This window comes from Erythrolamprus reginae, chromosome 7 (assembly GCF_031021105.1).
Source record: "Erythrolamprus reginae isolate rEryReg1 chromosome 7, rEryReg1.hap1, whole genome shotgun sequence".
NCBI classification, from domain to species: Eukaryota; Metazoa; Chordata; class Lepidosauria; order Squamata; family Dipsadidae; genus Erythrolamprus; species Erythrolamprus reginae.
Window position 1 is genome coordinate 2,747,486 of NC_091956.1, and position 14,637 is coordinate 2,762,122.

General features: G+C 45.6%; 2 protein-coding genes across 2 annotated transcripts in view; both read right to left on the reverse strand.

The window, feature by feature from the left end:
• The window catches only part of PCED1A (PC-esterase domain containing 1A), a 405,386-nt gene that overhangs the window by 202,440 nt on the left and 188,309 nt on the right, over positions 1–14,637 (reverse strand). The window lies entirely within an intron of this gene.
• EGR4 (early growth response 4) lies at positions 10,176–13,820 on the reverse strand. The gene is made up of 2 exons (XM_070756523.1): positions 13,691–13,820; positions 10,176–11,545 (listed from the first exon to the last, which is right to left on the reverse strand). The coding sequence occupies exons 1-2, from the start codon at positions 13,818–13,820 to the stop codon at positions 10,176–10,178; spliced, it is 1,500 nt and encodes a 499-aa protein (XP_070612624.1).

Consider the following 14,637-nt stretch of genomic DNA (forward strand, 5'->3'; position numbering starts at 1 on the left):
GCGACTGTGATAGGCAGGCTCCATCATGGTCGTAACTCAAGGACAACCTGTCCCTCTTCATTACAATAGAAAAAATGAGCATTTCTTCTAAGCTCCACTAGGTGGCAGCACACGTTGTTTCCTCTTCCGAGATCCTTCATTTTTACTTAGATTTTTTTTACATTCATGTTAAAAAATAGAATAAAATACTGTGTGATTAAACACAAGAGGAATTTGTCCCCGGTGCAGAAACTCTTCAGTTTTATAGACAAAGCAACAGGGTTGTAATAAATCATCATCATAATTAATACCAATAAGAAGAGGTAGTAGAGAAGATGTGAAGGATATTCATAATAATGATAATGATAATAATGATAATAATAATACTAACAATAATAACAACAACAACAACAACAACAATAATAATAATTCTGTCAAAGCCAGAATTGAAAAATCAACAGACGATCTAAAGTGCAGACTCTGTAAAGAAACAGATGAAACAATCGATCACATACTCAGCTGCTGCAAAAAGATCACACAGACTGACTACCAGCATAGACACGATGTTGTGGCACAGATGATCCACTGGAACTTGTGCCGGAACTACCATTTACCAATGGCAAAGAACTGGTGGGATCATAAGCTCGAAAAAGTGGTGGAAAATGAGCAAGCAAAACTACTGTGGGACTTCCGAGTTCAGACTGACCGAATTCTGAAGCATAACACACCAGACATCCTGATTGTGGAGAAAAAGAAAGTATGGATCATCGACATCGCAATCCCAGGGGACAGCAGAATTGAGGAGAAGCAGCTAGAGAAATTAGTGAAATACGAAGATCTAAAAATCGAGCTGCAACGACTCTGGCATAAGCCCATGAAAGTGGTCCCAGTGGTACTTGGCACGCTGGGTGTAGTGCCAAAGGATCTCAGCGGACATTTGAAAACCATGGGAATTGACAACTTCTCCATCTGTCAACTGCAAAAGGCCACTTTACTGGGATCGGCAAACATAATTCGCCGCTACATCACGCAGTCCTAGGTGCTTGGGAAGCGCCCGACTGGTGATGAAATACGAAATCCAGCATAGTGATCTCGTTTGCTGTGTTGTACTGACATAATAATAATAATAATAATAATAATAATAATAATAATAATAATGATGATAATAATGATAATAATGATAATAATGATAATAATGATAATAATGATAATAATGATAATAATGATAATAATGATAATAATGATAATAATGATAATAATGATAATAATGATAATAATGATAATAATGATAATAATGATAATAATGATAATAATGATAATAATGATAATAATGATAATAATAATAATAATCTCTTTCTTTCTTTCTGTGAAAACTTGCATCTTATACACCAAATGTAGCCCCAGCTGGCCACCCCCACCCTTTGGCCTCTGCCTCCCAGAAATTTCCCTCCTTGCAGCAAACAGCGCAGAGCCTGCTAAGCCAAGCAACTCATTCTCAGCTTCATGAGTGGAGCTGACTTGAGGCTGCAGACAGGCAGGCCACGTGCTAAATTGAAAGTGGAACTAGCTGCAAGGAGGCAAATTGCTGGGAGAGAGACATGCGGACTTTTATTTCCTGCAGAACTGGGTGAGTCGATAAGTATCGATGTCTAGAATGTCCAAATAATCAGACTTTTTTTTAAAAAAGGCTGCTTTATTATTGTTCTGGACAATAATAAGAAGCTTTTTAAAAATAAATGCTTCTCTGACACTCTCAAAATGGGTGAACAGTGCGGTCAAGTGGTAGGGAAAGCGAGTAGGATGCTTGGCTGCATAGTTAGAGGTATAACAAGCAGGAAGAGGGAGATTTTGATCCCGCTGTATAGAGCGCTGGTGAGACCCCGTTTGGAATACTGTGTTTCCTCAATTGTCGCGGGGGATGCGTTCTGAGACCGCCCGCGAAAGTCGAATTTCCGCAAAGTACAGATGCGGAAGTAAATACACCATTTTTGGCTATGAACAGTATCACGAGCCTTCCCTTAACACTTTAAAGCCCCTAAATTGCAATTTCCCATTCCCTTAACAACCATTTACACACCATTATTGCTGGCACTCACCATTGAATAAGACACTTAGTGATCCTGATATTTATAAACATAATTATTTATTAACAATAATTATTTTTTTTGTTATTTATTTGCAAAAATTATTAGTTTGGCGATGACGTATGACATCATCGGGCGGAGAAAAACCGTGGTATAGAAAAAACCCGCAAAGTATTTTTAATTATATTTTTGAAAAACCATGCTATAGGCCATTCGCAAAGTTGGACCAGCGAAAATTTAGGGAATACTGTAATGTGTTCAGTTCTGGAGACCTCACCTACAAAAAGAGATGGATAAAATTGAAGGGGTCCAAAGACGGGCTACAAAAGTGGTGGAAGGTCTTAAGCATAAAACGTATCAGGAAAGACTTCATGAACTCAGCATGTAGAGTCTGGAGGACAGAAGGAAAAGGGGGGACAAGATCGAAACATTTAAATATGTTAAGGTTCAGGAGGGAAGTGTTTTTAATAGGAAAGTGAACACAAGAACAAGGGGGCACAATCTGAGGTTAGTTGGGGGAAAGATCAGAAGCAACCTGAGAAAATATTATTTGACTGAAAGAGTCGTAGAGGCTTGGAACAAACTTCCAGCAGAGGTGGTTGATCAATCCACAGGGACTGAATTGAAACCTGCCTGGGGTAAACATAGATCCATCCTAAGATAAAATGCAGGAAATAGTATAAGGGCAGAATAGATGGACCAGGAGGTCTTTTTCTGCCGTCAATCTTCTATGTTTTGACGACTGATAAGATCTGAAAAGGGTCTTTGCAGTTAAACCATGGTTAGGTGACAGGTTTTGGGAGGCGACCTCCCAAAATCATGGGCTGGTTTGGTACCTAAACTCCCCGAAGCTGCCTGGCATTATATCAGTCGGTGTTTGGTTGTTATGGCAACAACTGCTCTAAATTCCTCACGGGTAAACAAGCCACTTCTGCCGAATGGGGGAAAGGAAGAGGAACCCTTGAGTTGCAAACCGAGGTTTACTCATTTGGTGCCATTGGTCGGCAATTCCTGGAAGGCCCTTGTAGGAAAGGTTCTTGGCATGGGTGGGCTTCCGACGTGGCTCCACACCTGATACACTGGATCTCTTTCGCGTTTTCCCATCAAGAGTTGACAGAGGTGGTTATGAGAGGCCACCAAGTCAAGAGGCAGATGTTCTTGGGATCTAGTTAGGTCACGGGTGGGCAAGGATGGCTCCTTGGTGACTTTTGGATCTTTCTCCTCCTCTTTTTCTTCACCTTCTTCATCTCCTTCTCCTCTTTCTCCTTCTTCTTCTTTTTCTTCTCCTCCTCCTTCTTCCTCTTCTCCTCCTCTTCCTCCTCCTCTCTTTCTCCTTCTTCCTCTCTTTTTCTTCCTCCTCCTTCTTTCTCTTCTTCACCTTCTCCTCCTTTTTCCTCCTGTTTTTCCTTCTTCCTCTCCTCCTCGTTCTTTCTCTTCTTTTTTCTTTTCCTCCTTCTTCCTCTTCTTCTCCTTCTTTCTCTTCTCCTCCTTCTTCTTCCTCCTCTCTCCTTCTTCCTCTCCTTTTCCTCTTCCTTCTTTCTCTCCTTCTCCTTCTCCTCCTCCTTCTTCCTCCTGTTTCTCCTTCTTCCTCTCCTCCTCCTCGTTCTCTCTCTTCTTTTTTCTTTTCCTCCTTCCTCTTCTTCTCCTCCTTCTTTCTCTTCTTCTCCTTCTTCCTTTCCTCCTCCTCCTCTTCCTTCTTGTTCCCCTCCTCCTCCTCTTTCTTCTTCCTCCTCCTTCCTCTTCTTTTTCTTCTTCTCCTTCTTCTTCCTCCTCTTCCTCCTCCTTCCTCTCCTTCTCCTCTTCCCCTTCCTTCCTCTTCTCCTTCTTCCTCCCCCTCTTTCTCCTTTCTTTTCTTCTCTCCCTTTTTCTTCCTCCTCTTCCTTCTCCTCCTCCTCCTCCTCCTCCTCCTTCCTCTTCTTCTACTTACTCTTCCTCCTCCTCCCCTCCCCTTCCTTCTTTTTCCTCCTCCTCTGACCTTTCTTGCCGAAATTAAGTGACTGACTGCAGTTATCCAATCAATCACCCGGCTGTTAAGTGAACCTGGCTTCCTCCACTGGCTTGTCAAAAGGTCGCAAGATCCTGAGACACTTTGACCGTCATAACTATGATTGGGAACACGTGACCTCTGGAGATGCTGCGACGGTTGTTGTAAGTGTGAAAAACAGTCACAGCTTCGTCGGCTCAGCACCGTCGCAACTGCGAACGGTCACTAAACGAACCATTGCAAGTGGAGGACTGCCTGTAATCGCCCTTGAAAGAAGGCGAAAGCCACCAAGAAGGAATGACTGGATGATGGGAGTCAGGAGGGGGAGAAAATATTTGACTCAGTTTTAATCACAGGAAACAGTCTTGTACTTAAACGGTTCTGAACGCCGGAAAAGATGACAAACAGGTAAACATCCCTCAGTGTGATCTCACTGCTATTATGCTGGGTGACACTGAAATGATAATGATAATAACAACAAATGTCTGACAACTAAACTCTCGATTAATCAGGAGCCAGCCAGAAGGGACCTTGGAGGTCATCTAGCCTAACTCCCTGCTCAATCAGGAGACCTACAAGGGGTGGACAAAACAATGGAAACACCGTGCAGCTCTTCCGCGGGATCCAGATATGTGAAGCTCCCTTCGGACAGTTCAGTGGCTACGTCAGCTTCAACCGCAACAACACAAGAGCACGCAACAGATTCAAACTTAATACGAACTGCTCCAAACTTGACTAAAAAATATGACTTTAACAATCGAGTTGTCGAAGCGTGGAACTCATTACTGGACTCAGTAGTGTCAACCCCTAACCCCCGACATTTGTCCCTTAGACTCTCCACGATTGACCTCTCCAGGTTCCTAAGAGGCCAGTAAGGGGCGTATATAAGTGCACTGGTGTGCCTTTCGTCCCCTGTCCAATTGTCTTTCCTTTATCTCATATATCATATATATTTTCTTCCTTTCATATATCCTCTCCTCTAAGTTCACTTTTATCCTTATATATATTACTTCATGTTTATTCTCTTCCTATGTATTTGTGTATTGGATAAATAAATAAATAAACAAATAAATAAATAAATAAATAAATAAATAAATAAATAAATAAATAAATAAATAAATAAATAAATAAATAAATAAAAAATAAGTTTTTGTGGAAACTGGGTTCTGTACGTGTCCATTGAGCTCTGTGGTGATTTTAGGAGCTGCGGTCTTGCGATCCTCTCTAACAATTCGCTTTAGAGTCTGACGGTCTCTCTTGGACAACTTTGACTTTCGACCAGACCTGTGCTTGGCTGAGGATGTTTTTCCTTCTCTTTCAAAAGCAGTCATGACTTTTGAGACTTGACCTCTTGAAACGCCAAACATTTGGGACCTTTCGGTTACACTAGCGCCTGCCGTTCGAGCACCAACAATTGGGCCTCTTTGAAAGTCTGAGAGATCTGCCATTTCTAGAAGGTTTTAACCCATTTCCTTAAATTTGTGTAAAAAAAAAAGGTAGTTTAAAAAAACATATCAAATAACAGAATTAAAACAAAAAACCCCCATTAAAATATGCAAGTTTTGATTGATTGGAACACGTTCAAACATGATGATGCCAAAAAGTCAAGTGTTTCCATTTTTTGGTCCACCCCCTGTCGTTTTGATGCTCCTTTGATTCTTCAGGCTTCACATACGTTTTCTTTTTAAAAAAATATCTTTATTGGTTTTAAATATAGCAAGAAAAGCAAAAGAGAAAAAGGAAATCATAGCCAATGCAATAACATAATCAAATATCAAATAAAAAGGAAAGGTGTAAATAAGAAAAGAGGACGAAAGGAAGGAGGAGAAAAGCAGTGAGAGGGAGGAGAAGAGAAGAGGAGAGAAGAGAGAAAAAAAGAGTGAAAGAAAAGATAGTGTCAACTATATTGTTGACTATCTTATTGTACACAGCCTTCACGTACATTTTCACCGAGGCTCCCTTACCATGCATCATCATCATCATCATCATCATCATCATCATTATTATTATTGTTATTGTTATTATTTTTGTTGTTATTATGTCAATACAACACAGCAAACGAGATCACTATGCTGGATTTCGTATTTCATCCCCAGTCGGGCGCTTCCCAAGCATCTAGGACTGCGTGATGTAGCGGCGAATTATGTTTGCTGATCCCAGTAAAGCGGCCTTTTGCAATTGACAGATGGAGATTTTGTCAATTCCGATGGTTTTCAAATGTCCGCTGAGATCCTTTGGCACTGCGCCCAGCGTGCCAAGGACCACTGGGACCACTTTCACGGGCTTATGCCGGAGTCTTTGCAGCTTGATTTTTAGATCTTTGTATTTCACTAATTTCTCTAGCTGCTTCTCCTCAATTCTGCTGTCTCCTGGGATTGCGATGTCGATGATCCACAGTTTCTTTTTCTCCACAATCACAATGTCTGGTGTGTTATGCTTCAGAATTCGGTCAGTCTGAAGTCGGAAGTCCCACAGTAGTTTTGCTTGCTCATTTTCCACCACTTTTTCGGGCTTATGATCCCACCAGTTCTTTGCCATTATTATTATTATTATTATTATTATTATTATTATTATTATTATTATTATTATCATCTCCATCTTTGCTGAGGGTGGGGAAGAGATAACCTCCTCAGATCAGGCTCACAACTTGGGCATTCTCATAGATCCCCAGCTGAGACTAGACGGACACCACTCAGCTGTGGCTTGGGGGACTTTGCACAGGTTCGCCTCGTGCACCAGTTGTGGCCCCGCCTGGCCCAGGAGCAGCAGGGCTGGGCCACTGACCCGACATGTGCAGTGGGGGTAGCGAAAATGGAGCTCCACCCCAGATCCCCCAATTTGCACTGAAAGATGTTGAAAGAAAATGCAGGCCACGCCCACAGTGGGGTAGTAAAAATTTTGGTAGCCCTTCACTGCCCAGCAGGCTCTTTGCACAGAAGTCATGCCCTCATCATCTCACTATTGCAATGTACCTTCAGGACTGCCTTCTGCCACACAAATCCCAGCGGCCGATTAGGTCCCACAAAGTTGGCCTTCTCTGGGTCCTGTCGACTAAGCAATGCCGTCTGCGGGACCCAGGGGAAGAGCCTCCTCTGTGGCGGCCCCAGCCCTCTGGAATCAGCTCCCCCCAGAGATTAGAACTGTCCCCACCCTCCTCGCCTTTCGCAAACCCACCTATGTCACCAGGCATGGGGAAATTGATATACCCCATAGTTTCTACGATTTATGAATGGTTTTATTGGGTTGTGTGACTATTTTAATGACAAGGGTTTTTAATTGTTTTTTAAGTATTGGATTTGTACACTGTTTGTTGATGTTGTGAACTGCTCCGAGTCTCCGGAGATGGGCGGCATACAAATCTAATAAATTATTATAAATTATTATTATTTAATGTGCTCTACGTGGGCCTACCCTTTAAAAGGCTTCAATAGGTCCAAAATGCAGCTGCACGAGCTATTGTAGGTACACCAAGGTTACACCCACATCAACTCTCTGTGAGCTGTTATCCCTTTTAAAGCCCTGCATTGCTTAGGACCAGACTACCTATGGGACTGCCTTCTACCGCATACCTCCCAGTGTCCAATAAGGGCCCACAGGGTTGGCCTTCTCCAGGTCCCCTCTACTAAACAATGTTGGTTGGTGGTGCTGTGGGGAAGGGCCGTTTCTGTGGTGGCTCCAATGCTCTGGTTCCAACTTCCTCCAGAGATCTGCACTACCCCCCCCCCCCACCTTACTGGCCTTCTGGAAAGACATTAATATGGCTTTTCCAACGGGCCTGGGGCCATTAAGTTATTATCTTAATTCGGCCATGGGTGATTGAGACATATGCATGGTTTTATTAAGGGCTATTAATGTATTTTCAAACTGCCTTTTAATTGTTGGGTTTTTTTTAATTGTAAACAGCCCAGAGTTCAAGTGGAGCTGGCTGAGGAATTCTGGGAGTTGAAGTCCTCCAGGCTTTATTTATTAGATTTGTATGCCGCCCCTCTCCGAAGACTCGGGACTTAAAGTGGCTATGGTTGGAGACCCCTGCAATAGTGAATGAGGCCAGCCAGTATCTGTGCATGGAAGAATAAAAGGGCCTTGAGCCGTTCCCTAAAAGCCCCGGGCTGGCTTAAGAGTCAGGGTGGCACAGTGGTTAGAGTTCAGCATTGCAGGCTACTTCAGCTAACCGCTAGCTGTAGTTCAGTGGTTCAAATCTCACCACGAGCTCACGGTTGACTCAGCCTTCCGTCCTTCCCAGGTGCGTAAAATGAGGACCCAGATTGTTGGGGGCAAGAGGCTGATTCTGTAAACCACTTAGAGGGGGCTGTAAAAGCACTAGGAAGAATTATATAAGTCTAAGGGCTATTGCTATTCCTTCTTTCCTTCTTTCCTTCTTTCCTTCTTTCCTTCTTTCCTTCTTTCCTTCTTTCCTTCTTTCCTTCCTCCCCTCTTTCCTTCCTTCCTTCCTCCCTGTGCAAAATGGTCAGAAGTCAGTACTGCAAGCTAATTCTGCCAATTGCCGGCAGTTCGATCCTGACCATCTCAAGGTTGACTCAGCCTTCCATCCTTCCCAGGTGGGTCAAATGAGGACCCAGATTTTTGGGAGCAAGAGGCTGATTCTATAAACCGCTTAGAGAGGGCTGTAAAAGCACTAGGAAGCGATATGTAAGTCTAGGGGATATTACTATTCCTTCTTTCCTTCTTTCCTTCTTTCCTTCTTTCCTTCTTTCCTTCTTTCCTTCTTTCCTTCTTTCCTTCTTTCCTTCCTCCCCTCTTTCCTTCCTCCCCTCTTTCCTTCCTCCCCTCTTTCCTTCCTCCCCTCTTTCCTTCCTTCCTTCCTCCCTGTGCAAAATGGTCAGAAGTCAGTACTGCAAGCTAATTCTGCCAATTGCCGGCAGTTCGATCCTGACCATCTCAAGGTTGACTCAGCCTTCCATCCTTCCCAGGTGGGTCAAATGAGGACCCAGATTGTTGGGGGCAAGAGGCAAGAGACCCCATTTCCCCCACTCCCCCCAAAATTCCCATAGTTGGCTGCACTTCAGCTGGGAGTCATACGTGAAAGGCAAATTTTGTTTATTGTAAAAAATAAACATGGTTTTTCTCTTAACACATTCCATTGTTTTTTTTGTTGTTGTTTTTTTTTTTACAAAGAAAGATATCCGCATTTAAAAGAAAAATAAAATCCCCAAACCCCCTCCACCCCCATCGCAATTTTTATAACAAAAAATGTTCATTAAAGCCAAGGTTGGTTTCCTTTTGTTTTGAAAACTCCAGAGCAACAGTTGGGATCGTTCACGAAGAAGCCATAAATCATGCTGTTGTGATTTGGTTTATACATGTTCCAAAGGTTTCTTTAAAAATAATAATAATAATAATACACATCCTGCTTTTAACATGAGGAAATGTAATCATGGCATTTCTTTCTTTCTTTTTAAATTATTGTTATTATTATTGTGTTTTAAAAATGGCCCTTCCTGCTCCAGGTTTATTAAAGTGCTTATGAAAGTTCAGTTGATTCAAAATTATAGCGCTTCCAAGGTCATCCTGTATAAAATGTAGGCAATTACACACACACACACACACACACGCACACACACCTCTCTTTAAGTAAAGCTAAATACAAAAAAAAAATACATTTTTTCCCCTTTGATTTTTGCCAAAGAAAACTCGGTCCGTCCTCCTTTAGTCGCTTTCTCGGAGCTGTCCACATGTCAAAGGTGCTGAAATACATTTAAAAGCTGTGACAGTTGGCCATGACATCGCTATGGAGGCCCGCCAGAGATGAATGCAGATTTGAATTTGAACTGTGGCGTGAATCCCCAAAGTCTGCCCCCTTCCTTCCTTCCTTCCTTCCTTCCTTCCTTCCTTCCTTCCTTCTTTCCTTCCTTCCTTCTTTCCTTCCTTCCATGGAAGTTGCTTCTCTTCTGCTTCCCTTAGCCAGTCAACCAGCTTGGATGGACTGCCCTTGAGGCCCATCCAATGCTCATGGACTTTCCCATGTTGCCCGTCATGGACAAGTGGCTCCTCTCCCCCTGAGCATCCCTGCAAAGTGCTTCAAAGAATTCTCACTCCCACGTCCCCCAAAACAGCATCGCGGTCCCCCTCTCCATCCCGGGGGGCGGGGCGGGCAGGGGCCATGCCGTTTAAAGTGTCCCGAAGGAAAGCCCCATGGTGTAGAACCCAAGTCCTTTGAGTTTCTCCTCCGCCCGCGCTTTCTGCTTCAAGTGGACTTTGCTGTGCCTTTTCTTTTCGTCACTCCGGGCGAAGCGCCGTCCGCAGTCGTCGCAGGAGAAGGGCTTCTCGCCCGTGTGGGTCCGGATGTGGGTGGTCAGGTGGTCGCTGCGGCTAAAGTTCCTCAGGCAGATGCGGCACTGGAAGGGCTTGTGGCCCGTGTGGATCCTCAGGTGTCTGTTGAGTTCGTCGGACCGAGCGAAACTCCGGACGCAGTTTTCCACCGGGCAAGCGAAGGCCTTCTCGTGAGGTTTGGGACAAAAGCATTTAGAAGAACATTTCCCACGCCGGGTCTTCTTCTTGGGACCTGCCAGGCTGCCAGGGGTCCGGTTCGGACCCAAGCCGTTGGCTGAAGAACTCGGGAGGTGAGCTAAAAAGTCCGTCATCGGGACCGAGGATGACGACGACGAGGCGGTTTGGCCAGCCAGCTTGAGACCGTTGGGGTTCATCAAGGAAGTGAGGACATCGGGGTTGGGGATGGATGCTTCAAACTCTTGGCTGAATGGAGGGGAGAGTTTTGGGGCCTTGGCCTCGACAAAGTCAGCAGGAAGCGGACCATGGCTTAGGAACGCTTCGGCATGGCAACCGAAATCCAAGGGAGGCCCGTAAGAGCCAGAATGTTCAGAGAGAGTGTTGAGCTCTGACTGGCAGCTGACCGTCAAGGCGTTCTCCGTCTTGGAGACCATGTGAGGAAACAAGGTTTGGCTCGCCTCCACGGAAGGTCGGAAGGTCTCAGAAACTGGACACTCGGCCGGCAGGTAATGAGGAGGCTGGTTGAGATGCTCCCAATGGGAGGAGGAAGATTTGAACTTCTCCGCGGCAGGGGCAGCGGAACACAACTTAAGGTCCTGCTTGGAATCCAAGAGCTTCTCGTGAAAGAGACAGTGGGAAGAAGACGACGACGATGTTGTCCGAGCGGCTGGAGAAGCTCGGAACTGTGGGAGGCTCTCTGGATTCGAGAAGGAAGAATAGCTCTGATCGGCCAAAGAAGGCTGAACGGAAATGTTGAGTTCCGGTTGGCAGGTGGAGTAGAGGTCCAGGTGGTTCTGCAGGGCTTCTGGGATGGTGTAGCTGGCCTCGGGTTGCCGGGCTTGGCCTTCTGGAGCGGAGAAAGGAGAAAGGCCTAAGATGCCGGACATCAAGTTGAAGAGGGATTCCTGATCCGGGCACTGTTCCGTCTTGATGAAAAGGCTACCGGAATAACTGACCGGCGGAGACGCCTCTCCGGAAAGGAAGTAGTAATCCACCGGTTCGGAATTCATGGCGGCTCCCATCAAGTCACCTGGGAAAAGAAGTCGGCAAAGGGAGAAGTTGAGAGTCATTAAACGAATCCGGTGTCAGCGATGATAAACCAGTTTCATCTAGTGGTAAAGGAAGCAGGCTAGAAACTGGGAAGCCGGGAGTTCTAGCCCTGTCTTAGGCAGGAAAGACATGTGGGAGACTTTGGGCCTATCACCAGGAGACTGTGAGTTCTAGCCCTGTCTTAGGCATGAAAGACATCTGGACGACTTTGGGCCCATCACTGGGAGATGGTGAGTTCTAGTCCTGCCATAGGCATGAAATCTGACTGGGTGACTCTCGGCCTATCACTTGGAGATGGTGAGTTCTAGTCCCACCACAGGCATGAAATCCAACTGGGTGACTCTAGGCCAATCACCAGGAGATGGTGAGTTCTAGTCCCACCACAGGCATGAAATCCAACTGGGTGACTTTGGGCCTATCACCAGGAGACTGTGAGTTCTAGCCCTGTCTTAGGCATGAAATCCAACTAGGTGACTCTGGACCCATCACTGGGAGAGGGTGAGTTCTAGTCCTGTCTTAGGCATGAAAGCCCATTGGGTGACTTTGGGCCAATCACTAGGAGACGGTGAGTTCTAGCCCTGCCTTAGGCATGAAAGCCCATTGGGTGACTAGACGGTGAGTTCTAATCCTGCCTTAAAAGGTCCTCCTTTTTGCGACCTTCTGACCAGCAAAGTCAAATGGGGAGGGGACTCACTTAGCGACGATGTTACGAGTTTAACCACGGCAGGGATTCGCTTAACCAACGTGGCCAAAGAAAAGTTATACACTAGGTGAAAGCTCACTTATTAAATTTCTCACTTACAGACATAAATTACAGGCCCAATTGTGGATGTAAATTGAGGACCTGCCTCTACAAAAGGAACTTCTGTGCCTTGGAGCATAAATCATGGGAAACAATATTCTTAGGGCTAACCTAGACTTCTCTCCAGAGCAGGGGTCTCCAAATCTGGGAATGTGGACTTCCAACTCCCAGAATTCTCCAGCCACATTTGGGGACACCCTGCTCTAAAGCACCATTTCTCAAGCATGTGTGGACTACAACTCCCAGAATTCCCCAGGCAGCATTATACTCTTAACTCAGAGGTCGGCAACCTTAAACTCTCAGAAAGAGCCATTCGGACCCATATCCCACAGAAAAGAAAACAACGGGAGCCACAAAACCCTTCTTGAGTGAGATGGTGAGTTCTAGACCTGCCTTAAGCTTGAAAGCCATCTGGGTGACTTTGGACCAGTCCCCTACTCTCTGCCCAAGTCCACCTCACAGGGTTGTTGTTGTTGTTGTTGTGAGGAAAATAGGAGGAGGAAGGAGTCATTTGCTATAGTCACCCCTTTGAGTTATTTGCAAAAATAATAAAGGCTGGGTACCAAAATACATAATTAAACTTCCCACTCATAGACTAGAAATAGACCACTTGGAAGAGCCATTATAATTTTAAAAAATACAAATACTCCATCCTTCACCCTGGGAATGAAGTCTGATCATGAGGGAGAGATGCCCCTTACCATTTATCTCTCTCTCCCCCCTTCTCTCTCTCCATCTATCTATCCATCTACCCACCCACTGATCCATTGATCCATCTATCCATCCATTCATCCATCCATCCATCTATCATCCATCTATCTATCTATCTATCTATCTATCTATCTATCTATCTATCTATCTATCTAATTATCCCTCCCTCCCTCCCTCCCTCCATCTCTATCTATCTATCTATCTATCTATCTATCTATCTATCTATCTATCTATCTAATTATCCATCCATCTCTCTCTCTCTCTCTATCATCATTCTCTCCCTCTCCCTCTATCCATCTATCTATCTACCTATCTACTTACCTACCTATCTATCTACCCATCTATCCATCTATCCATCTATCCAACCAACCACCAGAGAAAGAGACAGAAAGAGAGAGAAAGAAAGAGCGAGCGAGAGCAAAAGAGACAGAGAAAGAGAGAGAGAAATAGAGAGAGCGAGGGATAGACAGAGAGTGAAAGAGAGTGAAAGAGAGAAAGAGAAAAAGACAAAGTAGACTTGATTCGGACCCTCATCTTGAAGCTTCCCCCATGGGGGTCATCTAGAAGAGCCTGCATCCTGTGTCTCCCCCTCCTCTTCCTCCTCCTCCTTACCTGTGAAATAGTCGGGGCCTTCTTCCCTGGGGGGCTGGTGGTGGCTCAGGAGCTCTCCTTGCTGGGGGAAAAGTCCGTCTTCTGGCCTCGGGCTTTCCTGGCGGGAGAAGGGGTCCATGAGGTTCAACATGTCCCGAAGGAGGAAGAAGAAAAGGAGGACGAGGAGGAAGGCAAGTGGGTGGAACCGAGGCCCCCCCTCCTCTGCAGAGCTCCGGCTTAAAAAGGGGGGGACGACTTCGGGGGGCGCATGTGGCCAACAGGGGAAACCTCCCGTATTGCCAGGTCCGACCGGGGCGCGATTAACCTGCCCGCCGGCCTCACGTGGGCTGGCCGTGGGGGCTGCTCCGCGGATGCTGAGCCTGGCTGCCTCCCGTGTTGTTTGTAAGCAAAGGATGCCGAAACTGCAGCGTGGCTTTTTATATCTGCCTCGGCACCTTCCGTTGCAACCCTGCGCTTCCATTTCTGGAGTTCCCACAGCCGGGCTGGCTGTGACGTAAATGCCCATATATGGACTCAGGATGCAGGTGAGGGAGACCCAATAAGGAAATCTCGCCTGGTGACGTTGCTCTCTTGCTCCCCCCCCCCCGAATCTCTCTTTCTCTTTCTCCTCCCCGGCAGCAATTTTGGCACCTCTCTTTCTCCTCTCACCCTCTTTTTTTTTCTCCCCAAGGATAATTAATCTTTTAAAAAAAAATACACACCAAAAACAACCTTGGGAAATCACATGAAGCGTCAGGAAGTGGCGGGATGGAGGGGATTCTCTCTCTCTCTCTCTGTGTGTCTCTCTCTCTCCCTCCCACCCTGCCCCCTTGCCAGAGATCTGGGGGAAGCCAGCCGCAACCCACACATCACACAAACACACATACACACACACCCCTGCGCTGAGCTCCTGCACTGTTTTGCAAAGTAAGGGCAGGTTTCGAGAGCCAAAGCTCTTCTCCTCCCCC